Here is a 24,037-nt window from a genome sequence, read left to right on the forward strand (position 1 = left end):
CTCCTCTTAGGCCTTCCTCTGGCTGCAATTTTATGCATCTTCAGGGCAAGACAGGTTTAATGCTCACAACCCTACTAGACTGTGTGTCTATCCCGTTTATAACTATATCCCCAGTTAGGACTTCCCTGGTAGTCTAGTGGTTAAGACTCTGCACTTCCACTGCAGGGGATGTGGGTTTGATCCCTGGTCGTGGAACTAAGATCCCGCATGGCACGAGATGTGGCCAAAAATATAAATAATTTAAAATTTTTTTGTTAATTTAAAAATAACTATATCCCCAGCAATCTGGAAACTCACGGGGCCTTGGTAGGTACCTGATAAGCATTTATTGACTGAAGTGAGCAGACTTCAGAGAGATTACATAACTTGCCCAGAGTCACTCAGAACTAGCAAATAAAGAACTAAGATACAAATCGAGGTCACATATATACACTAATGTGTATAAAATAGATAACTAATAAGAACCTGCTGTATAAAAAATAAATTAAATAAAATTCAAAAAAAAAAATCGAGGTCACTGGGCTCCAAGGCCTGCACTCAGATACTGTACTGCTCTTAGGGTGATGACCTAATCCCTCCATGGCCCCATCACCTCCCTGCCCTTATCTCCACCTCCTGGCCACTTCACTCCCTCCACACCAGCCACACTGATTTGCTCACTGTTCCTGGCATAGTCCTGCCTCAGGGCTTCCGTACTTGTTCCCTCTGCCTGGATGTTGCCTGCATCTTCTTCAGATCTTAGGTGTGACATCACTTCCACGGGGAAGCCCCCTGGACTCCCACACCTGCCCACATCCTCCACCACAAGCTCTAACAATTGGTTCCCTGTAATTCTGCCCTGTGGCACACACAAGTCTGCAAGCGTGCATCCAATGCGGAGCATCATTGGTTAATGTCGATTTACTCCTAAACTGTAAGGCCTTTTTCTTTTTTTTTGGCTGCACGGCATGTGGGATCTTAGTTCCCCGACCAGGGATCGAACCCGTGCCCCCTGCAGTGGAAAAGCGGAGTCCTAACTGCTGGACCGCCAGGGAAGTCCCAAACTGTAAGGCCTTTACAGGTCATGCCTGGAACGTGGTCGGTACTTAATGTTTGTGTCCTGAATTAACAACTCCCTTCTTCTGAGCCCCATCCACATCTGTCTAGTCAAAGGAAGCTAGGCAAGTCCCAACATCTTCTCCCCAACCCCTGTCTGTCCCCAAAAGTTCATACCAGTATAGGGACCCAGTAATAATTGAGGGGTGGTGCTGTGTCCTGCACGATCCTGATTCGGTGGGTGAAGAAGAAGAAAGCCAGGATCCCTGGAGAGGGGGAGGAAACCGGGATGGTTGAGGGTCCTGGATAAAGGAAATAGCTCCCCTCAAGAAGACCCCAGAGAAGAAGACAGTTATCAGAGAAGACGTGGGGGCCCGACAGCAGCTCACAAGCGGCCCCCAACAGGCTCCCGCAGCTGGACAGCACTCACCCACACTACCCACGATCAGAAGTTTGCCCAACAGGAAGAGGAAGTCGGTAACTTTGTCCAGGACAGCCACCCTGCCGGGGACAGTAGGAAACAGGCATGAGTGCTGGCTCAGGGCCTGGGGGAGGAGGGAGGTGGCCAGAGGACAGTGTTTTCCCAGACCTGATGATGTTTCTCATGAGGAGGAAGAAGGCGTTTCTGGCTGAGGTGCAGAAGTTGGTGCCGTAGATGGCAATCTGGAGGGAGGTGGGAGGGACGGATCAGGCCCAGTGGGTGGGGAATGAGGGCTCCTCCACCCAGCAGGAGCTGGTGGGTTAGTGCCTGGTCCCAGGCTTACTCACCATGATGTAGGCATTCCTGTTGAGGAATCTGATGAATTTCTCCAGGCACCAGAAGCAGCATTTGAGACAGGTCATGAGGAACTTTGCAAACTTGTTCTCCGCAGCTGGTAGATGAGGGAGAGATGCAGAGGTGGGTGAGAGGAGACCCCACTCGGCCTGGTAGGAGCCCCCTATCTCCTTGTTACACACACTTGCCATAGTCCAGGACCCTTAGAGCCCACCTTCTCAAAGAGATGGGGAGAGGAGACTTGATCCAGGACCTCAGGCCCAGCCTCCAAGACAATAAGCGGCGACAACCCACACTGCTATCCTGGCCCCGCCTCCAGGGCAGAAGCCAATCCTTGATGCCTCCTTGGCTCCACCCCAAAGTACAACCAATCCCAGCCCAACCCTCTCGTCAGGAACCAATGGTGGCCCAGTCCTCTTGTTCCCACCCCCTCAGCAGTAAGAACACCCAGTGGGCTCTTTCAGCCACCCCCTCCATCACAGGAACCAATCACTCAAGACCCTCATCCCCACCCTTTCCCCACCATAGGCAGAAACCAATCTCTGTCCTACCACCTTAGCCCCACCCCCCCACAAGAACCAATCCTAAGCTGCCCCTCAGCCCCCCCCCCCCCCACCTCGGGAGTTACTGCCAACCATCTGTGGGCCATACCTTTCAGGCGCTGATCCAAGTACTCGAGTATCACTCGGATGATCTGCACGATGGCCAGAATGAGGGAGCCGAAGGCCAGAGAGCCTGTGTGATACCTTTGGGCCGAGGGAGTGGTCAGTGGTCCAGCCAGGCCTCTTCCACTCCAACTCACCCCTACCCCCAGCCCACCTTGGGCCCCACCTGAGCGCCCGGCCGAAGGCAGAGAAGAGTGGGAAGGCAGGCAGGTCATCCGGCTTGTTCAGGGCCCAGTAGTAGGAGGCGAAGGCGCCAGCTAGCGTGACCTGGCCCAGCGCCAGCACGAAGTTGGCCAGCCAGAAGAACATGAAAGCATTGAAGATCTGCAGGCCCAGCAGGGCCCGGTGGTAAGTCGACTCACCACCGTAGAAGGCGAACTGGCAGTGGGCTCCAGGGCACAGGCGGGATTCATTGGAGGAGAGGAAGGTCTGTGGGAGGGACGCAGAGCCTGGTCACATCATAGGGGCTAGGGGTTCAGAGTGGGCTCTGGGCATCAGGTCAGACCTGTCAGGTAGACCACGAGATGGGACAGGAGTCATGGGGAACAGAGTTAAGTCAAGGAATTGGGGGGTTAGGATAGGGGCTTTCAAAAGGCCTTCTAGAAACAAGATTAGGGATCATCATCCCAATGGGTGTCAGAGAGGCGGGATAAGCTATCTTGGGGATCAATGGAGTGGCCATGTGGACAGATCACAAGTGGCAGAGATCAGTATGAGGACCATGGAAGGCAGGTTAGGGGCTTGTGAAAGGCAAGACGGGGCTCTAAAGGAAGAACTGACCACCACTGGGTTAAGAGAGGGGTGTCGGGGCAGGAAATGAAGTCAAGGGGTGGGGGAAGGTGGGTAGATCAGCACTTAGTGGGTGGGGGGGAGTAGGTGCCAGGCTGGATCTCTTCCTCTCCATGCCACCCACATCTGGCACAGGACATACGGCAGGCACCAAATGTTTGCTGAATGGTCCCCAAGTGGGGATGAGAGGCCTTCAGATCAACTGTGGGCTGCTAGGGAAAGAGCCACCCCGCCACTTCCGGACACCCACCTCAGGGTTGCACGTTTTCCCAGCAACTGAGCAAGCGGTGTCATTGAAGATCTTATAGACAGCTTCGTTGGAAGTGGACAGAAAGCTAGAGGCTCATTAAGGAACCCAACGTCTGGGATTAGGGACCACAGGGGCATGTGGAAAAGAATCCATTCCCACACCAGGTTCAGGCTCTGCCCCCAGGATGTAGGTCACCTCCAGGCAAGTGTGGCACTTAGCCCCCAGCCCCGGGGTCGGAGATCGGGGTCTGACGGTGGATACATAGCGGTGCTAGCCCAGTAGGCGATGCAAAGGCACAGCAGGAAGAAGGTGACCAGCGGGTACAGCAAGGAGCACATCACGTATCCCACAGCCCTGGTAGGAGTAGAAACACAGACATCAAGGCCCGAACAGCCCTGGGACCACCCCAGCCTGACCCCCTGGCACCCCGGCACCCACCTGCTGGCTTCTTTAATGAGTGCAATGGCGATGAGAATTCTCTTCCGTAGAAAGATGAGCAGTAAGATGATAATAACCTCGAGGATGCTCAGAATGATCACTGCGCGGTGGGGGGCGGGGGGGGGGGAGAGAGTGATCAAGTCTGCCACCTGCCTGGGCTCCCCACTCCCACCCAGGCCTCACTGAATGGGGAGCTGGGACTCACTGAAGGCCATCCAGGTCTGCCGCAAGTGCAGGTACACGCGGAGGTCCGTCTGGAAGCCAAGGTCCACCAGGGAGATGTCAGAGCCGGCCTCGCCACGCAGTCGAGCGTACTCCATGTAGCAATGAAATATTCCTGCGTGGGGAACCACCGTGCTACGACTGACCTCAGCCCTCCGAGGGCTCCCGCAACATTACAAAGCATGTACAACCACACCCATTTAACAGAAACAAACACCAAGGCTGAGAGGGGCTGCCATCGCTTGCTGCTGCCTCAGGGCCTTTACCTGCTGTTCCTGCTGCCTGGTTCAGTCTCCCCCCAACTGGATCTTCACATCCTCTAGTCCCTGCTCAAATGTCACCTTCTCATGAGACCTTCTGGGATCTCTTCCCCCATTTAGAATCATACCCTCTTACATTCCAATTTCTTATCCCCCTTCACAGCTTTGACATCCCAGAGGTTTTCTGGTTTGTTTCTTGCCCATCTTGCCCATCCTCTCTGGAATATAAGCTCCACAAGAGTAAGGATTTGTCCTGTTTTATTCACTGCTGTAAGCCCAGGACCTAGAAGACTGCCCAGAACATAGCAGCCATTCAGTACATGATGGATGAATGAATGAGTGAATAGAAGTCAGGATGCTGTGTGGCCTGAGGCTTTCCTGACCCCTCTGCCATCCTGGAACAATGATTCATGGGTGGGGAGGGAGGACACGGGTGCTAACGCCCAGTGGGGTAGCATTAGCGATTTTCACCATTCCCCTTAGCTCTGGTAGAAGAAAGTTACAAAGTACAGATAAAGTACAAAAAGCTAGTCACCAAAACGGCCAGCACCCAGCTAGAAACGACTATTAACGAATATTTTGGGACTTCCCTGGCAGTCCCCTGGTTAGGACTCCACACTTCCACTGCAGGAGGCATGGGTTCAATCCCTGGTCGGGGAACTAAGATCCCACGTGCTGCGCGGCATGGCCAAAAAAAAAAAAAAAAAAAAAAAAAAAATTTTTTTTTTAAATGAATATTTTAACATCTGTGTCTCCAGTGTAGGTTGCACATCCAGCATCTTTCCTCTTGGAAAGTTTCAATGAATCAACAGAACGTGAAGCATTGGCTTCTGCGCACTGCCTCTGAGTTCCACAGGCCTCAGGCCCTCCCGCATCTCATCCGCAGACTGTCTTCTTCTCATTAAGTCTCCTAACTAGTAAATACTAATTATCCCCAATTTATAGAGAAGGAAATTGAGGCACGGGGAGGTGGAGTCACTTGCCCAAGGTCACAGAGCAAGGAAGTGGCAGAGCCAGCATTTGAACCCTGGGCTTTCTGGTGCCAGAGCATGTGGCCCTAGCCACTGTGCAAAATGGTATAATTTAGAATGCATTTACTGTCGATGAAATACAGATCCAGTCCTGCTTGGGAAGATTATGATGTAATGGTTGTTTCCAAGTACCTGCTCTCATAAACCATGTTGAGATGAATATCTTCACAAATATTCCAAATAAAAGATGGAGGATGTCGGATGGCTCAGGAGAAGTTTTGTTTCGTTTTTTTTTGGCTGTGCCACACGGCTTGGAGGATCTTAGTTCTCCAACCAGGGATCAAACCCAGGCCCCATCAGTGGAAGCGCCAAGTCCTAACCACCGGACCGCCAGGGACAGAAGATCCTTGATAGGCCGATGACAGCTCAAAGGGCATAGGCATTTTGCCGATTGTGGGGAGGGGAGGACACAGGGAGGGAGAGACATACCGTAGCCTAGGACCAAAATCACCATGACAATCATCACCCAGACCATAATGCCAGCCAAGAAGCGGAGCAGGACGATGAACAGGAGGCTCAATACCATGGCGATGACCAGGCCTCTGGGGGATAAAATGGGTGCATGAGCGGACCCCACCCCTTCACCGGTCTCAGACAGGGCAGCCCAATGAGGGCTACCTTCCCTCTCAACTTACATGATAATCCAGTACCAGGAGACTGTATAATCTTCAAATATCCTCATGGCCAGCTGCCGGGCCTCCAGGACTCCATTGGCCTTCCTGGGGGAAGGCAGACAAGGCTTTAGGTCGGACCCCGCTCCCTGATTGGGCCAGCCCCAGGGGATACCCTGTCCCACCCAGGAAAATGTGATGTCAGCATGGTGGGTCACAGTCCTCACTTGGCGCCTTCCACCAGCTCTGTGATGTTTTTCCGAAAGCCATGCCCATCCTCATAGGTTGTCTCGTTGCCCACCATGAGGACCCCCTTGTGGCTGTGGATGTCTGGGAAGCACCGCTGGGCCACTGCACAGAGCAGAGGATAGGACCAGTCAGGCTGAGCCCCTGAAACCTCCCCATGCCCCTCCCAAGCTCATGGGACCCCAGACTCACGGGGTTTGCTGGGGGTGAGGACGGCGGGGCAGTCGCCATCTCGGAGGACCTCAGCCACACCCTGCCAAGAGACAGGGAGGGGGTCAATCCTGCGGGCCAGCACTCTCGACCTGCCCCCACCTGGGCAGTTACCTGCTTACCTTGTTGTTCTGGAAGCCGGGCACACAGAACTGCTTGTAGTACTCAAAGTCCTGGGATCTGTGAGCGTTCAGGTAGGTGAGGTAACGGTCAGGACATTTCTCCACGCAGATCTTGGGGGGGCAGGAGGCAGGGTTTGAGTGGGGTCTGGACAGACACCTGATCGCCTCTCAAGACAGAGGTCCCACCCCCTTCCCCCTATTCACCAGGAAGAGAGAAAGGGCTGGGAGAGAAGCTGCCGCTACAGAGGGAAAAAGGACCTGATGGTGGAAGTGGGGGACAGGAAAGAGGTGGGGAGGGGACAAGTTACCTGGGGGGTGGGACACTGGAATTCCAGCAGGACCAGGGGGCTGGCACACTTCACAATGTTGAAATAAAACAGGAAGGGTTTGTTCCTGGGGTTGGGGAAGGGAGATGGAAACTGTCAAGACTTCTCAATCAGCCTATATAGACTATCTTAACGAAAACAACAATAATAACCACAGCAGCAGCAACTCCATGCCAGGTGCTCTTCTAAGCACTGGACATGTGCTGGCTCATCTAACCATCACAACAGCCCCATGAGAGTGGGACTGTCATGATCCCCATTTCAGAGATAAGGAAAATGAGACCCAGAGAGGTTGAGACACTTGCCGTAGGTCACACAGCCAGGGAATGGCACAGCGTGGATTGAACTTGCTCTTTTACCTCACCTATTCATCACCTGCGGACATCAGATCTGGGACTGTCTCCTCTCTGTCTCTCCCCTAAAATGTGGGCCACCAGAGGACAAGACTTTGAATGTCTCATTTAGTGCTGTGTCCCCAAGGCCTAGAACAGAGGCTGGGGATGGCGGGAGTTTTATAAATACTTGTTGACTGGACTAGTGGATGGATGGAGGCGAGGAAAGCCTAGAACCTTCTCCCCAGTGCTCATGAAGCTCTCCCGCACACTCCTCCCCAGACCCAGCAGGCCCCAAGGAGCCAGACTCACTCATTTTTCGTGCCCTTCTGCCCGCAGAACTCGCCTCGGCTATCAGTGGGGTAGATCACTTTTCGAGGGTCCCCGTGAGTCCAAGCTGTGGAGGGATCCAGAGATGCCGAGGGGCTGCCACTCCTTAGCACCAGCCCCACTTCTGCCCCAGAGGCGATGGCTTGCCCTTCCACCCTGGAACCCCAATCCCATCCCCTCCTTTGCTCACCTATGATGCCTACAGCCACATAGCCCACAATGGCCAGGAGGAGGAACACACAGCAAATGACGTCTGTGCAGCCTCTGGGGAGCAAGAGACCGTGTCAGGGTGGGAGTACTGGTGCCCTGGATATCATGGACCCATCCTGCCTTGTACACATATATAGGTATGTGTTATTTGGACACATGTTCCTGAGTGGTACCCATGCTGTGCCGAAGGGCACGTGCGTTTTAAATATTAATACCTTTCATTGCAGCACTATTTACAAAAGCCAAGATATGGAAGCAACCTAAGTGCCATCCCTAGATCAATGGATAAAGATGGGGTGTACATGTATACAAGAGAATATTACTCAGCCCCCCATAAAGGATGAAATCTTGCCATTCGCGGCAGCAGGGAATAGATCTGGAGGATATTCTGCTACGTGAAATAAGTCAGATGGAGAAACAAATAACGTATGCTTTCACTTATATGTGGAATCTAAAAAAATGAAACAAATGAATCAACAAACAGAAAGAGACTCATAGATGCAGAGAACAAACTGGCAGTTGTCAGACTAGGGGTGGGTGGGGGATGGACGAAACAGGTAGAGGGGATTAAGAGGTACAAACTTCCAACTACAAAATAAGTAAGTCATAGGGATGTAATATACACATAGGGAATACAGTCAGTAATACTGTAACAACTTTGGGGACTTCCCTTGTGGTGCAGTGGATAAGACTCCATGCTCCCTATACAGGGGCCCCGGGTTCGATCCCTGGTCAGGAAACTAGATCTCACATGCATGCCACAACTAAGAGTTTGCATGCCACAACTAAGGAGCCCTGGAGCCACAACTAAGGAGCCCACATGCTGCAACTAAGGAGCTGACGAGCTGCAACTAAGGAGCCCACCTGCCATAACTAAGACCTAGCACAACCAAATAAATAAATATTTTTAAAAAATATATTGTAACAACTTTGTATGGTGATGGGTGGTAACTGGTCTGATTGCAGTGATCATTTCATGATGTATAAAAATATCAAATTACTATGTTGCACACCTGAAACTAATATAAAATTGTATATTAATTATAACTCAATAAAAAAACTAAAAAATAAGTTTTAATACCTCATGCTACACTGTCCTCAAAGCAGGTTGCAGCAATGTTCAGCTCTCTTTTGATTAAGTGCCCATTTCCCTACATCCTTACCAGCATAGCATATTAATGTTTTTTAAAAATGAAGCTATTTTGTGGTGATCAGTTTGTAATGCATAGAAATACTGAATCACTATGCTGTGCACCAGGAACTAACATAGTGATGTAGGTCAATTATACTTCAAAAACAAACTAACTGGGAAGAGATATGGGAATATATGTATAACTGATTCACTTTGTTATAAAGCAGAAACTAACACACCATTGTAAAGCAATTATACTCCAATAAAGATGTAAAAAAAAAAAAAAACTAACTCATAGAAAAAGATATCAGATTTGTGGCTACCAGAGGTGGCAGTTGGGGAGTGGAAGGGGGCATTGGATGAAGGTATTCAAAAGGTACAAACTTCCAATTATAAGGTAAATAAATGATGTAATGTACACACGGTAAATATAATGTTGTATGATATATGTGAAAGTTGTTTAGAGAGGAAATTTTAAGAGTTCTCATCACAAGGAAAAGTTATTTTTTCTTCTTCTTTTCTTTCATATCTATATGAGATCATGGATGTTCACTAAACTTTTTGTGGTAATCATTTCATGATATATGTAAATCAAATCATTAGGCTGGGGCTTCCCTGGTGGCGCAGTGGTTGAGAATCTGCCTGCCAATGCAGGGACACAGGTTCAAGCCCCGCTCTGGGAAGATCCCACATGCTGCGGAGCAAGTAAGCCCGTGCGCCACGACTACTGAGCCTGCGTTCTAGAGCCCGCGAGCCACAACTACGGAGCCCACATGCCACAACTACTGAAGCCTGCGCGCCTAGAGCCCGTGCTCCACAAGAGAAGCCCTCGCAATGAGAAGCCCGCCTGCCACAACGAAGAGTAGGCCCCGCTCGAGGGAACTAGAGAAAGTCCGCACACAGCAACACAGACCCAACGCGGTCAAAAATTAAAAAAAATTTTTTTAAATTAAAAAATCATTATGCTGTACACCTTAAACTTATTCAGTACTGTATATCAATTATATCTCAATAAAACTGGAAGAAAAAACGAAAACAAAAACCCATAAGTTTCACCAACCATGTTAGCACTTACTAAAAAGAAAAAATTAAACTATTATCATAAGATTAAATACGAACATGATAAAATTTAAACCACACAGGAATGTACATAACCAAGAACTGTCTCCCACATAACCCTCCTCTCCAGGAGTAACCTGTTTTAATGATTTCTAGTGAGTTCTTTAGTCACTGGTACAAATGTTTTCCAAAAAAACTTTTTTGGTTAACTCAAGTATGATTATGATACACCCACTATTTGTGTCTTGTTTTTTTCACTAACATATTGAGAGGGATCCCAGTGACTATTTATAAAGGCTCTTGTACATTTTAACAGCTGTGTAATAAAATAACCTAAGGATGCACTGTAATGTATCTAACTAGTTCCAAGAGATGCAACTCAGATTGTTGGTTTTTGCCATTTTCAAAAAGGCAGCATTATCATACAATTTTGCGCATCTATGCACGGTGTACTGGGAGAATTTTTTTCATAGAATTTTAATCTCTGGAACAAACAGCTGTACATCAAAAAAAAAGAAAAAGTCATATTTCCAAATTCCCTTCAAAAAACACTGTATCAATTAGTTTCAGAGCAGAATATGTGTCAATCTTTTTAAAATTGAGGTAACATTGATTTATAACATTATGTAAGTTTCATGTGTACAACATTATATTTCTACTTCTGTATACCCTAGTGTGTCAATCTTTTTAGCCTCTGCCAATCTGTGATGGGGAAATTCTGTTTGGTTACTGTTTTAAATTACATTCCTTTACTTTCCAGTGAGTTTGAGCATTTCTCCATAACTCCACTGTTTACAGTATTTCTTGTTCTGTAAATGATCTGTTCCAGTCTTTTGCCTGAATTTTAAAAATTCATTTGTAAAGACTTTGTATATTAAGGAAATTCCTTTATCGTTCTTTTATCATTCTTTTAAGTTCTTTTATCGTTAAGTTGCAAATATTTATCGTTAAGTTGCAAATAAGTTGGAGTACAAATGCGGAGGTGTGTAAAGAAACAGGGGTGGAGGCAGTGTTAGTAGAGACCCCTCCCCTCTCAGGAACCCAGACGGCTTACCTGTTGTAAATGGGTCCTTTGAAGGTGGGGTCATACTTCTGTGGTGTTCCTGAAATTCAGCAAGATTGAGCTGAGTGATTCAAGATGAGGGTGGCAGACCACCCTTCCCCAGATGTTCCTAGGGGTGTCTTGGCCACGGAGAAGTAAGATTCAGAGATCCTGAGGATTTTCTGTGAACAGCCCGATTTATCACCTGACGACCACTCACTGGGAGGGGGCTGGAAAAAAGGCTACCAGCGAGCCCGGTGGAGAGGGGAGAGTCCAAGGTGGGATCTGGAGATGGTTCTCACAGGAGTCCTGGGGAGGCTGCGAGGACAGACCCTTCGGATGAGGGAGTTTGGAGGGACCTCTGGGTGGTCGTTGGGGTGAAGGGTGCTGCCAGGTGACGATGGGGGGTTGGGGGGGTACAGGTCGAGATCTGCAATTCTGCTCCCCCCTCGTCCCCCCATCCCGGGTCCTCCCGCTGCCCCCTCCCCTCCAAGTTGCCAGGCCCGGGCGCGGGAGCGGGGCACTGCCTACCGTGCTTCCCGTAGTAATGCTGCCGCTCGCCCCCCATCCCTGCGGGCGCCCTGCCCCGACGGCCCACTGACGGCTCGCGCTCCCTCTCTGCCCTCGGGTCCAGACGCGCAGGAGTCCCGAGGGAGGGACCGAGGGACCGACGGACGGCGGCCCCTCCCAGCAGAGCCAGGCGGGGCGGCCCAAACCGGTCAGACCGGCCCTAGCAGAGCTGCTGCCTCAGACGGACTGGACCACGGAACGGAACGGAGGGAGGGAGAGACGGAGGGAGGAGAGAGGGAGAGAGGAGAGGACCGGGCGGGGCGGCAGCTGCTCCCGTCACTCACCCGCAGCCCAATTTAGCCCTCTCCGCACCCCCCCACCGCCGCCCAGCCCCCACTCGGGGAACGTTGTGGCTTCATTCTGTGGCTTCACCCTGTGGCTTCACCCTGCGGCCTGGGCTAGCCCCCTGCCCCCAACCAGGCGACACCGCCCTAGAACATCTCTCAACCCTGGAAAGCGCCTAATTACTGTCCCATTCTCCAGGTATGGAAACTGAGGCATAGGGAGGTCAGTGTCTAGCCAGGCACAGCAAAACGGGCAGCTGGCTTAACCCGAACAACCAATGACAGAGTATTTGGGCTGAAAACTCTCCAACCCGTGGATGCATTTTTTTAAAAAGTAAATGCCAACAGTTAAATATTGGGACACTGGCAGTTTTCTCTGGAAAACTGCCAAATTAGGACTGACAGCCCCCAGGCCAGGGCCTTACCTTCTCTGAGCCTCAGCTTCCTCAACTGTGAAATGGGTCTAAAGCATAAAACCAAAACCAGACAAAGACCAGGCATGGGATACCAAGAAGTATACAGTTGGCATGGATGCAGTATATTGTCAGTGTAGGAATACTCAGCTGATATGGATGTATACAGTAGGTATGGGGGTACTGCCAGCATGGGGTATATGGCCCACATGGAGGTATACAATTTGGGGTGTTTAATCAGTGTGGGGTGTACAGTAGGGGTAGCGGTATACAGCTGGTGGGAGGTATACAGTCAGCGGGGAGTTATACAGCTGGTGTGAGGGTACACAGTCAGCATAGCATTCCCAGTCAGCTGGCTACACCCCCTACACCAACCATCCACCCCTGCGCCAGCTGTATACTCTCTTGATCGGGTGCCTGTTCAAATTGCATCTCCCAACAGCCCTTGGGGCCAGTTGTATACTTCACAGTACAACCAGCTCTACAGGTGACATGGCATGATACAGTCGGCGTCAGGGTGTAGTCAGCAGGAAGAGATATCCAGTGTGAAGCATACAGCCAGCGTGGGGTTATAAGAGAACAGTTGGTGCTCAATAATCGTACCTGCTGCCTCAGAGTCAGGCACCCCCTGATGGGACTCTGGTCACCAACTCAGCTTGTGCCTAGAGAAATGTCACACCACCCCCGCAGTGGCTTCTAGCTGTGGAGGCCCCACCTACCCCCTGGCCCACAGGCTTCAGCAAACAGGCGAGGCCCAAGGCTCCAGGCCATGCCCTTGGGTGACCAGGCCTCCCAAAGTAGCCCTGTAGTTGCCACAGTCCCTGCCAGCCCAAAGGCTGGCTGGTCCCACCCTGCCCAGTGCAAGCAGTGCCCAGGCCACAGCCTCTCTCTTCCCAGATACGCTAGGTCCCCTGGGGACACTCTTGCAAACTCCGGCCTTCAGCCACCAGCTCCGCCCTGATGATGCTCAAATATGGGTCCCTGGGGAGGGCCTCGCTCCTGAGCAGCACGACCCTGTGACACCTGCCCCCCAGCACCCTACACGGGGGTCTCATGGGCACCTCCCACTCAGCATGACCTCATCGAGCCCCCATTGTCCCCCAAGCTGCTCTGGCCTCCTGAGTGCTCAGGCTGGAAACCTGGGACACGTCTCTCTTTGCTTCACATCAGCTTTGCCTTCAGAATCTATTCAGGATCCAACCACCCTCACCCCCTGTTTGACTCCCACCCTTGTCACACGGCTGTCGTCTCCTGCCTGGACAGCGCAGGTGCCTCCACCCTGGTCTCTCAGCTCCCACACTTGTCCCCCACTGTCCACTCCCCCACAGGGGCCAGAGGAGCCTGTGGACACCCGAGTCAGGGCACTCCCTCCTCTGCCCTGAACCCTCTATGGCTCCCATAAGCCCAACTCCTCACCATTCCCACAAGGCCCTGCCTGCTCTGCCCTATCCCCTCCTCCCTGCCTTCATGCCTCCCACTCTCCCCTTTCCTTGCTCTGTTCCAGCCTCACTGGCACCCTGGTTATACTGTAGGTTATACTGGTTACACTGTATACTGTTTTTTAAACTTTTTCACATTTATTAAAGGTTTTGACCATGAGGGCTTCATAAAATGTCAAGAAATTCTATTTGCCATCTAACCGTCTACTTCTAAATAGGGGACAAACACTAGTATAGCGACTGTTTTAACGTGGAAAATTTTTTAAATTTTTTGAGAAAAGAATGATGCATATATATATTTTTTTCCTTTTTGAATTTCAACCCCCAAAATATTCCAGCAAAAAAATCGGGGGAGGTTGGGCTGGGTCTCCTTCAATGGGCATCTGTTGCCCAGGAGGATGGTGGACTTGCCCTCACCCAGGCCACCACCGGCCCATGTCCCCCCTGATTAGACTATAAACTCACCAGACACAGTCTCACCTCAGGACATTTGCTCTGGCTGTTCCCTCTCCCCAGAAAGCTCTTCCCTGAGACAGCCATTTGGCTCCACCTCCTTCAAGCTCAAACATCACCTCCTCAGAGAGGCTTTCTCTGACCACCCTGTCTAAAACAGCACCCTTGAGGGGAAGAGGTTAAGAATCCTCCTGCCAATGAAGGGGACACGGGCTCGAGCCCTGGTCTGGGAAGATCCCACATGCTGTGGAGCAACTAAGCCCGTGCGCTACAACTACTGAGCCTGTGTTCTAGAGCCCACGTGCCACATCTACTGAGCCCACGAGCTACAAGTACTGAGCCCGCGAGCCTGGAGCCCGTGCTCGGCAACGAGAGAAGCCACCACAATAAGAAGCCCGCGCACCACAACAAAGAGTAGCCCCTGCTCGCCGCAACTAGAGAAAGCCTGCGCACAGCAGTGAAGACCCAGTGCAGGCAAAAATAAAAATAAATAAAATAAATAATTAAAAAAAATAAAATAAAACAGCACCCTTTCCCCCTTCTCTCCTGTTACCCTATTTTATTTTGTTTCTGACTCATTTGCACATTGACTATTGTCTGCCCCCATGTCTGTTTGCTGCACAAGGGCAGGGATTTATGTCTGTTTTGTTCATAACTTTGTCCCCAGCACCCAGCATAGCATCTGGCACAAGACAGGCACTCAGTCAGAGTTTGTTAAATGAATAACCACGATATATAATCCATGTATAATACAGCTAAAACTGAAAATAAAAATGCAGCTTTGAGTTTTCCGGGTGCACGTATTTAAAAAATTAATTTTCGAATTTTATACATATAAGAATTGAATACATGATAAAAGTGGAATTTCCAGTTGGCAGGGAAAGGATAAATCAGTCAGTAGCCTTGACTGCTCATTTGGAAGAAGATAAAGTTAACTCCACTCCCACCACATAGCAAAACAAATTCCACATGGATTAATCATGCAAAAATATAAAACTCAAAACTATGACAAGTAGGATGGGAAAACACAAGAGCATATTTCTACCATCTGATAGCAGGTGAGACAGGTAAGGTGGGTGGGGGAAGAGAGAAAGGAGTGCCGGAAGTTTCTTATGTCAGCCAAACTGGCAGTGGGAACTATCAGATAAGAACAGCTGGGGCTGGGACTTCCCTGGCAGTCCAGCGGTTAAGAACCAAGGAATATCTTTCAGACACTGGCGCAGAGCTCTTTACAATACGGGTGATCCTATCAACAACCCATTTTAGGGAATTGCCTGGTGGTCCAGTGGTTAGGACTCAGCGCTTTCACTGCCGAGGGCCCAGGTTCAATCCCTGGTCGGGGATCTAAGATCCCACAAGCCGCACGGTGCAGCCAAAACACATCAATTTTACAGCGGAGGAAACCGAGGCTCACGGAGAGGAAGCGGCTCCCCCAGTCACCAAGCAACAAGTGGTCAGTCCCTACTCCAGTTTTGATGAATTAGTGGAAGCCAATGAGGGTGTCTGAACGGGAGCATGATGAGGCCGTGCTGGGGAGGGGAAGACACATGGGGAAGTCTCAGACAGCTCTCAGGGAAACTGGTGGCCGTGGATGGGACAGAGGGGCTATGGCCTTCCTGTGTGAACTTGAGTTATCCCTCTTTGAGATGGAACTAAAGAAGCAGAGAGGCACCTGGTGTAGCCTTGGCTCAGGGCATTGCCTTGTGGGTGGCTCAGGAAATACAAGAGGGAACAAGGTACTGTCATCTGATGGGTTCCATTAACTCTCATTTTAACATTAGCCAAGTGGGGACGGAGGGAGGGGCAAGGCAAATACTAATGGTTTGATAATTGAGCCTGAGGATGGAAACTTGCTGAATCTTTGCAAAAATGCTGCAAAATAATAACAGTGGAATGCCCCAGTGCCTCCATATTTCTGACCCCTTTACTGCGTGCCAGGCACTTTTCTAAAACGTTACATGGTTTACCTCAGCTCACCCTTATAGCAACTTTGTGAGGTTGATCCCATCATTACCCCCATTTGACAGATGCAGAAACTGAGGCCCAGAGAGAAACACATGCTGGTGGCCACAAAGATGGTGAGCAACAGAGCTGGGCCACCCAGCTCCTGAGTTAGTGTTTTCTATGGCTGCTGTAAGTAATTAACACCGACTTGGTGGTTCAAAACACAAATTTATTATCTTATGGTTCTAGAGATCAGATGTCCAAAGTGAATCTCACTAGGCTAAAATCAGGGTGCTGGCCGGCTGCGTTTCCTTGCCTATTCCAGCTTCCAGAAGCCTCCCTCATTCCTCGGCTCGTGGCCTCCTCCTCCATCCTCAAAGCCAGCATTCTCATTAAGCCCACATCCGCTTCCATTGCTACATCTTCTCCTCTGGCTCCCCTGCCTCCCTCTTTTCTTCTTTGTGGCCACACCGCGTGGCATGCAGGATCTTAGTTCCCTGACCAAGGATCGAACACACGCCCCCTGCAGTGGAAGCGCAGAGACTTAACCACTGGACAGCCAGGGAAGTTCCCCTCTTTTCTTTATAAGGACCCTTGTCCTTGGGGCCACCTGGATAATCCAGAATAATCTCCCCATCTCATGATCCTAAATTTAGTCCCATCTGCAAAGTGCCTTATGCGTGTATGGTAACATATTCATAGGTTCCAGGAACTAGGACGTGGACGTCTTTTGGGGGGACCATTATCCTGCCTACCACAGTGTCTTTTTTTTTTAAGATTTTTTTTTCTTTTGACGTGGACCATTTTTAAAGTCTTTATTGAACTTGTTACAATATTGCTTCTGTTTTATGTTTTGGTTTTCTGGCTGCAAAGCATGTGGGATCTTAGCTCCCCGACCAGGGATCGAACCCACACCCCCTGCACTGGAAGGTGAAGTCTTAACCACTGGACAGCCAGGGAAGTCCCTACCACGGTGTCTTAACCATTTAGGCCAGGGGTTGACAAACCATCCGTCCCGTGGGGCAAATCCATCCACCATGCTTTCATATGGCTCAGCACTAGGAATGGTCTTTCCATTAAGTGGCTGAAAAACATCAAAGGAAGACTATTTTGTCATGTGAAACTCAAATGTCAGTGGCTATAAATCAAGTTTGCTTGGCACAAGCACAAGCTCATTCGTTTGCATATTGGTTTTTTTTTTAAATAAATTTATTTTGTTTATTTTTGGCTGCATTGGGTCTTCGTTGCTGTGCCCGGGCTTTCTCTAATTGTGGCAAGTGGGGGCTACTCTTCATTGCCGTGCACGTGCTTCTCATTGCGGTGGCTTCTCTTGTTGCAGAGCACGGGCTCTAAGCACGCGGGCTTCAGTAGCTGTGGCACGAGGGCTCAGTAATTGTGGCTCGCGGGCTCTAGAGAGCAGGCTCAATAGTTGTGGCGCACGGGTTTAGTTGCTCCGTGGTTTGTTTGATCTTCTCAGACCAGGGCTCGAGCCCGTGTCCCCTGCATGGGCAGGCGGATTCTTAACCACTGCACCACCAGGGAAGTCCCCGTTTTCATATTGTTGATGGCTGCTTGCTTTCATGTTGTCTGTGGTCTATGGCAGACTCGAGTAGCAGGCATAGATTGTATGTGAAAATATGGGCTCTCTGGCCCTTTACAGAAGTTCGCTGCCCCCTGGTCTCTAAGCCATCAACCCACACGTGTTGAGCCCAAGTCTGTGCCAGCATGTTTCATGTGCTCTGCTTATAACAACCGGCAGTGGTAAAGGCATGTCATCCATTCCCGGTAATGTGGGTGGGGAAATGGACAAGCCCTTTCCCTCTCCAGGCTAACGTTTTCCTGTGTGGAGAATGGGACTCATCCTTGCATTTACTGGTAGCTGTTGCCAGGGCTTGGTGCTCAAAAAGCACTTAGCACAGGTCTGGGGTACAAGGCTTTAAGGAATGGTAACCAGGGGAATTCCCTGGTGGTCCAGTGGTTGGGACTCGCTTTCACTGCTGAGGGCTCAGGTTTGATCCCTGGTCAGGGAACTAAAATCCCGCAAGCCACGGCACGGCCAAAAGAAAACAAAAAAAATAAGAAAAAAGAAATGCTAACCAGGAGCACGGTACCATTTGACAGAGGGGGCAAACTGAGGCCACGTGCTCAGACCACATAGCTGGTGAGGGATGGAGCTCTGAATCAAACCAAGGTCCCTCCGGCTCCAACCCAGGCCTTTTGTGGGCAGATACTGGCAGAGGCAGAGCTAAAGATGTGACAGTGGTGGGGGAGAAGGCATGGGAAAGTCGGACCGTTAGACCAGGATCGGGGAGGGGAGGCGGCCGTTGGGTCCCAGCCTTGCTGAGTACGACGGCCGGCCCACCCGGTTCAGTGGGTGTAGGAGATAAGGAAACAGACACAGGCTACCCAGTCACGATGCTCGTGCCAGGACATCAAGTGCCACCCAGCCTGAGGCTTCTGGATACAGGCCAAGTCCCCAAAGCCTACAACAGCCAAGGGCCTCGCCCATGCAGCCAGGCCAGCTCACCATTGCCTTCCCAGAAATCTCTGCCTGGGTAATAGGCATCCCAGCTGCCCAGAAAAATCCCTTTGACAAAAGGTTGGGGTAGGAAAGCTAGAAGTGATTCTACTGGCCACCATGATAGGACCAAAGATAGAGCACCTGCTGTGTGTCGGGCACCAAAGCACTTATTTCCTTCTAGGAATCCATTTTATCCTTTCAATGAAGCTCTGAGGACGGATGGCACAATGAAGAAATGGAGGCACAGAGATGCTTTGTGACTTGTCTGAAATCACACAGCCGGCAGGAGCTGAGATTTTGAACTCTGGTCCTGACACCATGCTCTCTTTTTTTTTTTTTTCCAAAAATTTTTTCAATTGTTTTTGGTCGCACTGCGAGGCTCGTGGGATCTTAGTTCCCTGACCAGGGATCGAACCCAGGCCCTCCCTTGGCAGCGAAAGCACAGAGTCCTAACCACTGGACTGCCAGGGAATTCTCTCAATTTTTATTTTATATTGGAGTATAGTTGATTAACAATGTTGTGTTAGTTTCAGGTGTACAGCGGAATGATTCCATTATACATATACACCTATCTATTCTTTTTCAAATCCTTTTCCCATTTAGGTTATTACACAGTATTGAGCAGAGTTCCTTGTTGGTTATCTATACCATGCTCTTGAAATGTGTGTTCTGTGAATAACTCCGATTAACTAAGCATTTACTGTAGACCCATCTCTGAGCTAAGTGCTATACCCACACGAGTTCACTGAACCCTTGAGGCAGCCCCGAGAGGGAGTTGATACTGTCATTAACCCCATTTTCTGGATGGAGAAATTGAGGCTCAGATATGCAAAAGGTACAGATATGAAAGGTTCAGGGATACTAAAGGTCTCTGCTAGTACAGAGCTAGAAGAATGGAGCTGGGACTGGAACGGAGCCAATCCTGGGTTCCAGAACCTGGCTGAGAGTCAGAACTCTGCTTAACTTTTTTGTAGATGTGTTCATTTATTTAGCCCCTTGCTACAAGGCGATTCATGTCCCTTGACTAGTGCTATCACCTCTGGTCTGGTTTCCTGGCTTCTGCCATTGCACCCCAGAAAGGCCAGGGGGTACCTGTGAACCCCTGAGCCAGGCTAGGTTCCTCCTCTGCTCAGAACTCAATGACTCCCACCTCTCTCAGAACAGAAGCCCAGGGAATTCCCTGGCAGTCCAGTGATCCAGTGGTTAGGACTCCGCGCTTTCACTGCCCAGGTTCAATCCCTGGTGGGGGAACTAAGATTCTGTAAGCCACGTGGCACGGCCAAAAAAAAAAAAAGAGCAGAAGCCCAAGTCCTCCCATGACCCACAAAGCCCTGTACACTCTGCCCATCCCCTCTCTGCCCCCACCTCCTCCCATTCTACCCCCTTGATCTCTCCACTCCAGCCACACGCGCCTCTTGGCTGCTCCTCAAACACACCAGACACGCTCCAGCCCCAGGGCCTTTGCACATGCCTTGCCCACTGCCTGAAACATTCTGTACAGCTCCCTCTCTCACTCCTCTGGTCACCTCAAGATGACCTTCTCTGATCCTGTCTGAAATTTTAAACCGTGCTTCCAGGCCCTATAGATCACTCCTATCCCTCCTTCCTGCTAAACTTTTCTCCAGAGCACCTTCTCTGACATTGTGAGAATTTTCCCCATTCATCTTAGTATCTTGTCTGGGTTCCTTTCTACAATTTCAGCTTGACAAGTGCTGGATCTCCAGGGTCTAGGACAGAACCTGGCACATGGTACCTGCACAATAAATGTTTGCTGAAGGAAGTTATGAATGAACTTGCTTATGTTAAGTAAACTGTATGCTTATCAACACTAAAGCAAAAAAACAACTTCAGGTAGAACAAGCCTTTGGACTAAGAAAAATCCCTCTCCCTCTCACCCCTGGCCCAGAGCCCTCACTTCCTCTCCCTGGGGGCAGTTCCTCTCACTGGTTTCCCTTCTAGACACTGTCCACAGGGCACATACCTAAGTAGATTTCTAGATGTTTATCCCTCATCCCCCCTGTTTTGTTACACACCCTGTTCCTCACTTTGCTATTTCACAAACTAACATAATTAGACATTGTTTTGCATCTGCAAGGCTCTTCATCTCACAAGGGAACATAGTAGCCCACCCTAGGAACAGTACCCTTTCTCATTAAACCAGCCTGAGGAGCTTTAAAAAGATACAGATGCCACACATACACTCAGAAATAAACAGTCTAAGCTCTGGAAAGAGTCTTCTTGGCTGTCTTACCTCCGGGGTGAGGACAGCTAGCTGAGGGTATGTGAAGGGTTCTTTCACTTGGAAAGCTAAAATCTTCTGTGCGGCTGAGGGCTTATTTTTAATTTTCAGCCCCTACCCCCAGCCCAGCAAAGAGAATATATTAATTTTGTTATAAAAGAACTTCAAATCCTGTTTAAAAATAATCCTCCCTGGGAACTCCCTGGTGGTCCAGCGGTTAGGACTTGGCACTTTCACTGCCGTGGCCCAGGTTCAATCCCTGGTGGGGGAACTAAGATCCCACAAGCTGCGTGGTGTGGTCAAAATAATAATTATTATTATTATTATTCTCCCATTGGGGATTGACTGGGAAGGGGCAGGAGAGAACTTTCTGGAGTGATGAGAAGGTTCTTACAAGAGATCTACAAGTTTTTTTTAAGGGCCAGGTATTAAAAATTTTAAGCTTTCTGGTTCAAATGTCATCTCTATCACATATTCTTCTAAGAACGCTTTAAAAATACAAGAGCCATTCTTAGTCCAGGCCACAGTGCAAGTGTAATAACAATACCTTATACTACTGAGCTATACCCTTAAAAATGGTTTAGATGGTAAATTCTATGTTATGTATTTTACCACAAAAATTTAAAAAAATATATTAATAATGATAGGCGCTCGGGCTTCCCTGGTGGCACAGTGGTTAAGAATCCGCCTGCCAATGCAGGAGATACGGGTTCGAGCCCTGGTCGGGTAAGATCCCACATGCCGCTGAGCAATGAAGCCCGTGCACCACAACTACTGAGCCTGCACTCTAGAGCCTGCGAGCCACAACTCCTGAGCCTGCATGCCTAGAGCCCGTGCTCCGCAACAAGAAAAGCCACCGCAATGAGAAGCCCATGCACTGCAAGGAAGAGTAGCCCCCGCTCGCTGCAACTAAAGAAAGCCCGAGTGCAGCAACGAAGCCCAAACGCAGCCAAAAGAGAAAAGCAAATACCGTATGCAGCCAAAAATAAAATTAAAAAAATAAAAACAAAAAAATTAAAAAAAAGTAAGGATAGGCCCTCCTTGGGCATGAGGGGATTCAGGAAACTGGTAATATTTTTTACCTGCTCTAGATGCTGGTTACCTCATACATTTAGAATCTATACCCTTTTACGTATGAATTTTCTACTTCAATAAAAACTTTAGGGAGTTCTCTGGTGGCCTAGTGGTTAGGATTTGGTGCTGTCACTGCTATGGCCCAGATTTGATCCCTGGTCGGGGAACTGAGATCCTGCAAGCTGCACGGCAGGGCCAAAATATATTAAATAAATAAAATGAAATTTCATCTTAAAAAAAAATGTTTAAAATATTCCGCTTGATTGGTTCAATGTAAGAGGGTCCACCCACAAATGCACAGCTTAATGCAACCATCAGCAAAGATTGAGGAGGGTTTCCAGGTGCTGATGTGAGAAAGGGATCATCTCCGACATATATTAAGAAAAAGGAAAAAAAAAAGCAACACGATGTGAAACAAACACCTTTTCATTCAACAAATATTTGTTGAGCACCTACTATGTGCTATGTGCCAGGCACTGTGGATACACCTTCAAACCAAACAGACGTGCCTTCTTGTCTCATGAAGCTAGTACTCTAGGGATTTGCTGACATTTTTGTAAAAGGGGAAAAAAGCCACTAAATAAAGAATATGTATATAATTGCATGCAAAGGTCTAAGGCCTAGACTTTGGAAGAAAACACAAGATGTTGTAATACTGATGCATCCCAAGAATGAAGTGTGATGTTGGGAGAGGGAGCAAGAGGGAGATTTTTCATGATAAAGCTTGTTATCTTTTGTTTTTTGAAGCATGTGAATGTATTATCTCTTCCCCTGCAAAAGTTACAATTAACAATATCCTCTTCCACAATATTTTTAACAATTCAGATGCCAGAGCCCTACTGCTGGCTGAGTTGAACTCTCTAGCGAGTGAGCCACGGAATCTGCTTTTAAAACAAGCACCATGACTTTTTTCCCAGTCCCCGAACCCCATCAGAGTCTATTGTTTTAGGTTCTAGAATCTTTTTCCATACTGCTCATGCCAAGAGTGGGCTGGGAAGGATGGCAGCGCCCCTTGTTGACATCCGTCGGGGCCGGGAGCCATTTCCTGGCTTCCTCAGAGATGCTGCCTTTCTCTAGATATGGTGTCTGATAGGGAAGGAGCTTTCTGTCCTGCCCAGTCTTGTCCAAGTATGTGCCTCAACAGATAGGGCTGCTTCTCCAGCAGCTCATGGAAAAATCCATGTCCCCAGTATCACCAGTCCCAGAGCCCTCCTGAGCACATACAGCTTACCAGGCACTGTGCAAAACACTTCCCACCAGCCAGTACAGTCTCCCCAGCCCTACAGATGAGGATACAGAGTCTCAGAGAGGTCACCAACTCGCACATGGCCACACAGCTTGTATGTATCAGAACCAACCAGGATTTGAGCCTATGTCTGTCTGATATCACCCACTAAATTCACAATGACCGATGGGAAGGCACTGGGGTACAGGGGAGGATTTGTGAGCCACTCTTTCCAAACCACACTGTTCCCAAAGGAAATCTTGTTATCTGATTTCACAGGGCAGAGCAAGGGCCCTAGGTTTTTGGTTCTGATGAGAATGGACTACTTACAAACTAAGCAAGACACCACCACCCCCCGCCCACTCTGAGGATTCAAGCCATATGCCCCTCTGGAGGAGTTGAGGGCCTGGCTGCAAGACCCAGCGGAAGTCTCCATCTCACACTCTCCAGCCTCACAGAGAGAAATAATTAAGCAACTGTGTAGTTTGTTTGCTGTTCCCTCTGCCACATTTTGCTTAAATCTTCCCATGGCTGGCTCAACCTCCAGCCCTTGGTCACCTAAAATAATCCCAGATGATCCTCCCCCCACCACACACACTCCTACCTAAAATTACGTATTTCTTCAAGAATTTTTCCACTCTGTTGACTGCTGTGTTCTCCGTGTCTAGACACTGCCTGAAGGATGCTCAATACATATTTGTCGATGGAATGTGCTTCTAGTGCCCAGCACAAGGTCTGTTGGGCACATAGGTCCCCTGTCTCCTGTGTGTTCCTGGCAAGACCATGCATG

General features: G+C 49.4%; 1 protein-coding gene across 5 annotated transcripts in view; it reads right to left on the bottom strand.

The window, feature by feature from the left end:
• The window catches only part of SLC44A2 (solute carrier family 44 member 2 (CTL2 blood group)), a 28,210-nt gene that overhangs the window by 2,693 nt on the left and 1,480 nt on the right, over nt 1-24,037 (bottom strand). For 2 of the 5 annotated variants that reach the window (XM_073803253.1, XM_073803252.1), the window contains exons 1-20: nt 17,196-17,235; nt 11,098-11,146; nt 7,833-7,906; nt 7,625-7,709; nt 6,963-7,047; nt 6,655-6,765; nt 6,515-6,575; nt 6,304-6,427; nt 6,101-6,184; nt 5,895-6,007; nt 4,158-4,289; nt 3,953-4,052; nt 3,776-3,868; nt 3,515-3,599; nt 2,642-2,904; nt 2,462-2,556; nt 1,804-1,907; nt 1,625-1,698; nt 1,466-1,536; nt 1,213-1,301 (exon numbers count right to left, since the gene is read on the bottom strand). In XM_073803253.1, coding sequence (XP_073659354.1) covers nt 1,213-1,301; nt 1,466-1,536; nt 1,625-1,698; nt 1,804-1,907; nt 2,462-2,556; nt 2,642-2,904; nt 3,515-3,599; nt 3,776-3,868; nt 3,953-4,052; nt 4,158-4,289; nt 5,895-6,007; nt 6,101-6,184; nt 6,304-6,427; nt 6,515-6,575; nt 6,655-6,765; nt 6,963-7,047; nt 7,625-7,709; nt 7,833-7,906; nt 11,098-11,146; nt 17,196-17,235 — 1,932 coding nt within the window. Of the gene's footprint in view, nt 1-1,212; nt 1,302-1,465; nt 1,537-1,624; nt 1,699-1,803; nt 1,908-2,461; nt 2,557-2,641; nt 2,905-3,514; nt 3,600-3,775; nt 3,869-3,952; nt 4,053-4,157; nt 4,290-5,894; nt 6,008-6,100; nt 6,185-6,303; nt 6,428-6,514; nt 6,576-6,654; nt 6,766-6,962; nt 7,048-7,624; nt 7,710-7,832; nt 7,907-11,097; nt 11,147-11,616; nt 11,771-17,195; nt 17,236-24,037 lie in introns of those variants that run through there. The other 3 variants (XM_033854330.2, XM_033854328.2, XM_033854329.2) reach the window with 3 other exon arrangements.

This window comes from Tursiops truncatus, chromosome 3 (assembly GCF_011762595.2).
Source record: "Tursiops truncatus isolate mTurTru1 chromosome 3, mTurTru1.mat.Y, whole genome shotgun sequence".
Classification (NCBI taxonomy): Eukaryota; Metazoa; Chordata; class Mammalia; order Artiodactyla; family Delphinidae; genus Tursiops; species Tursiops truncatus.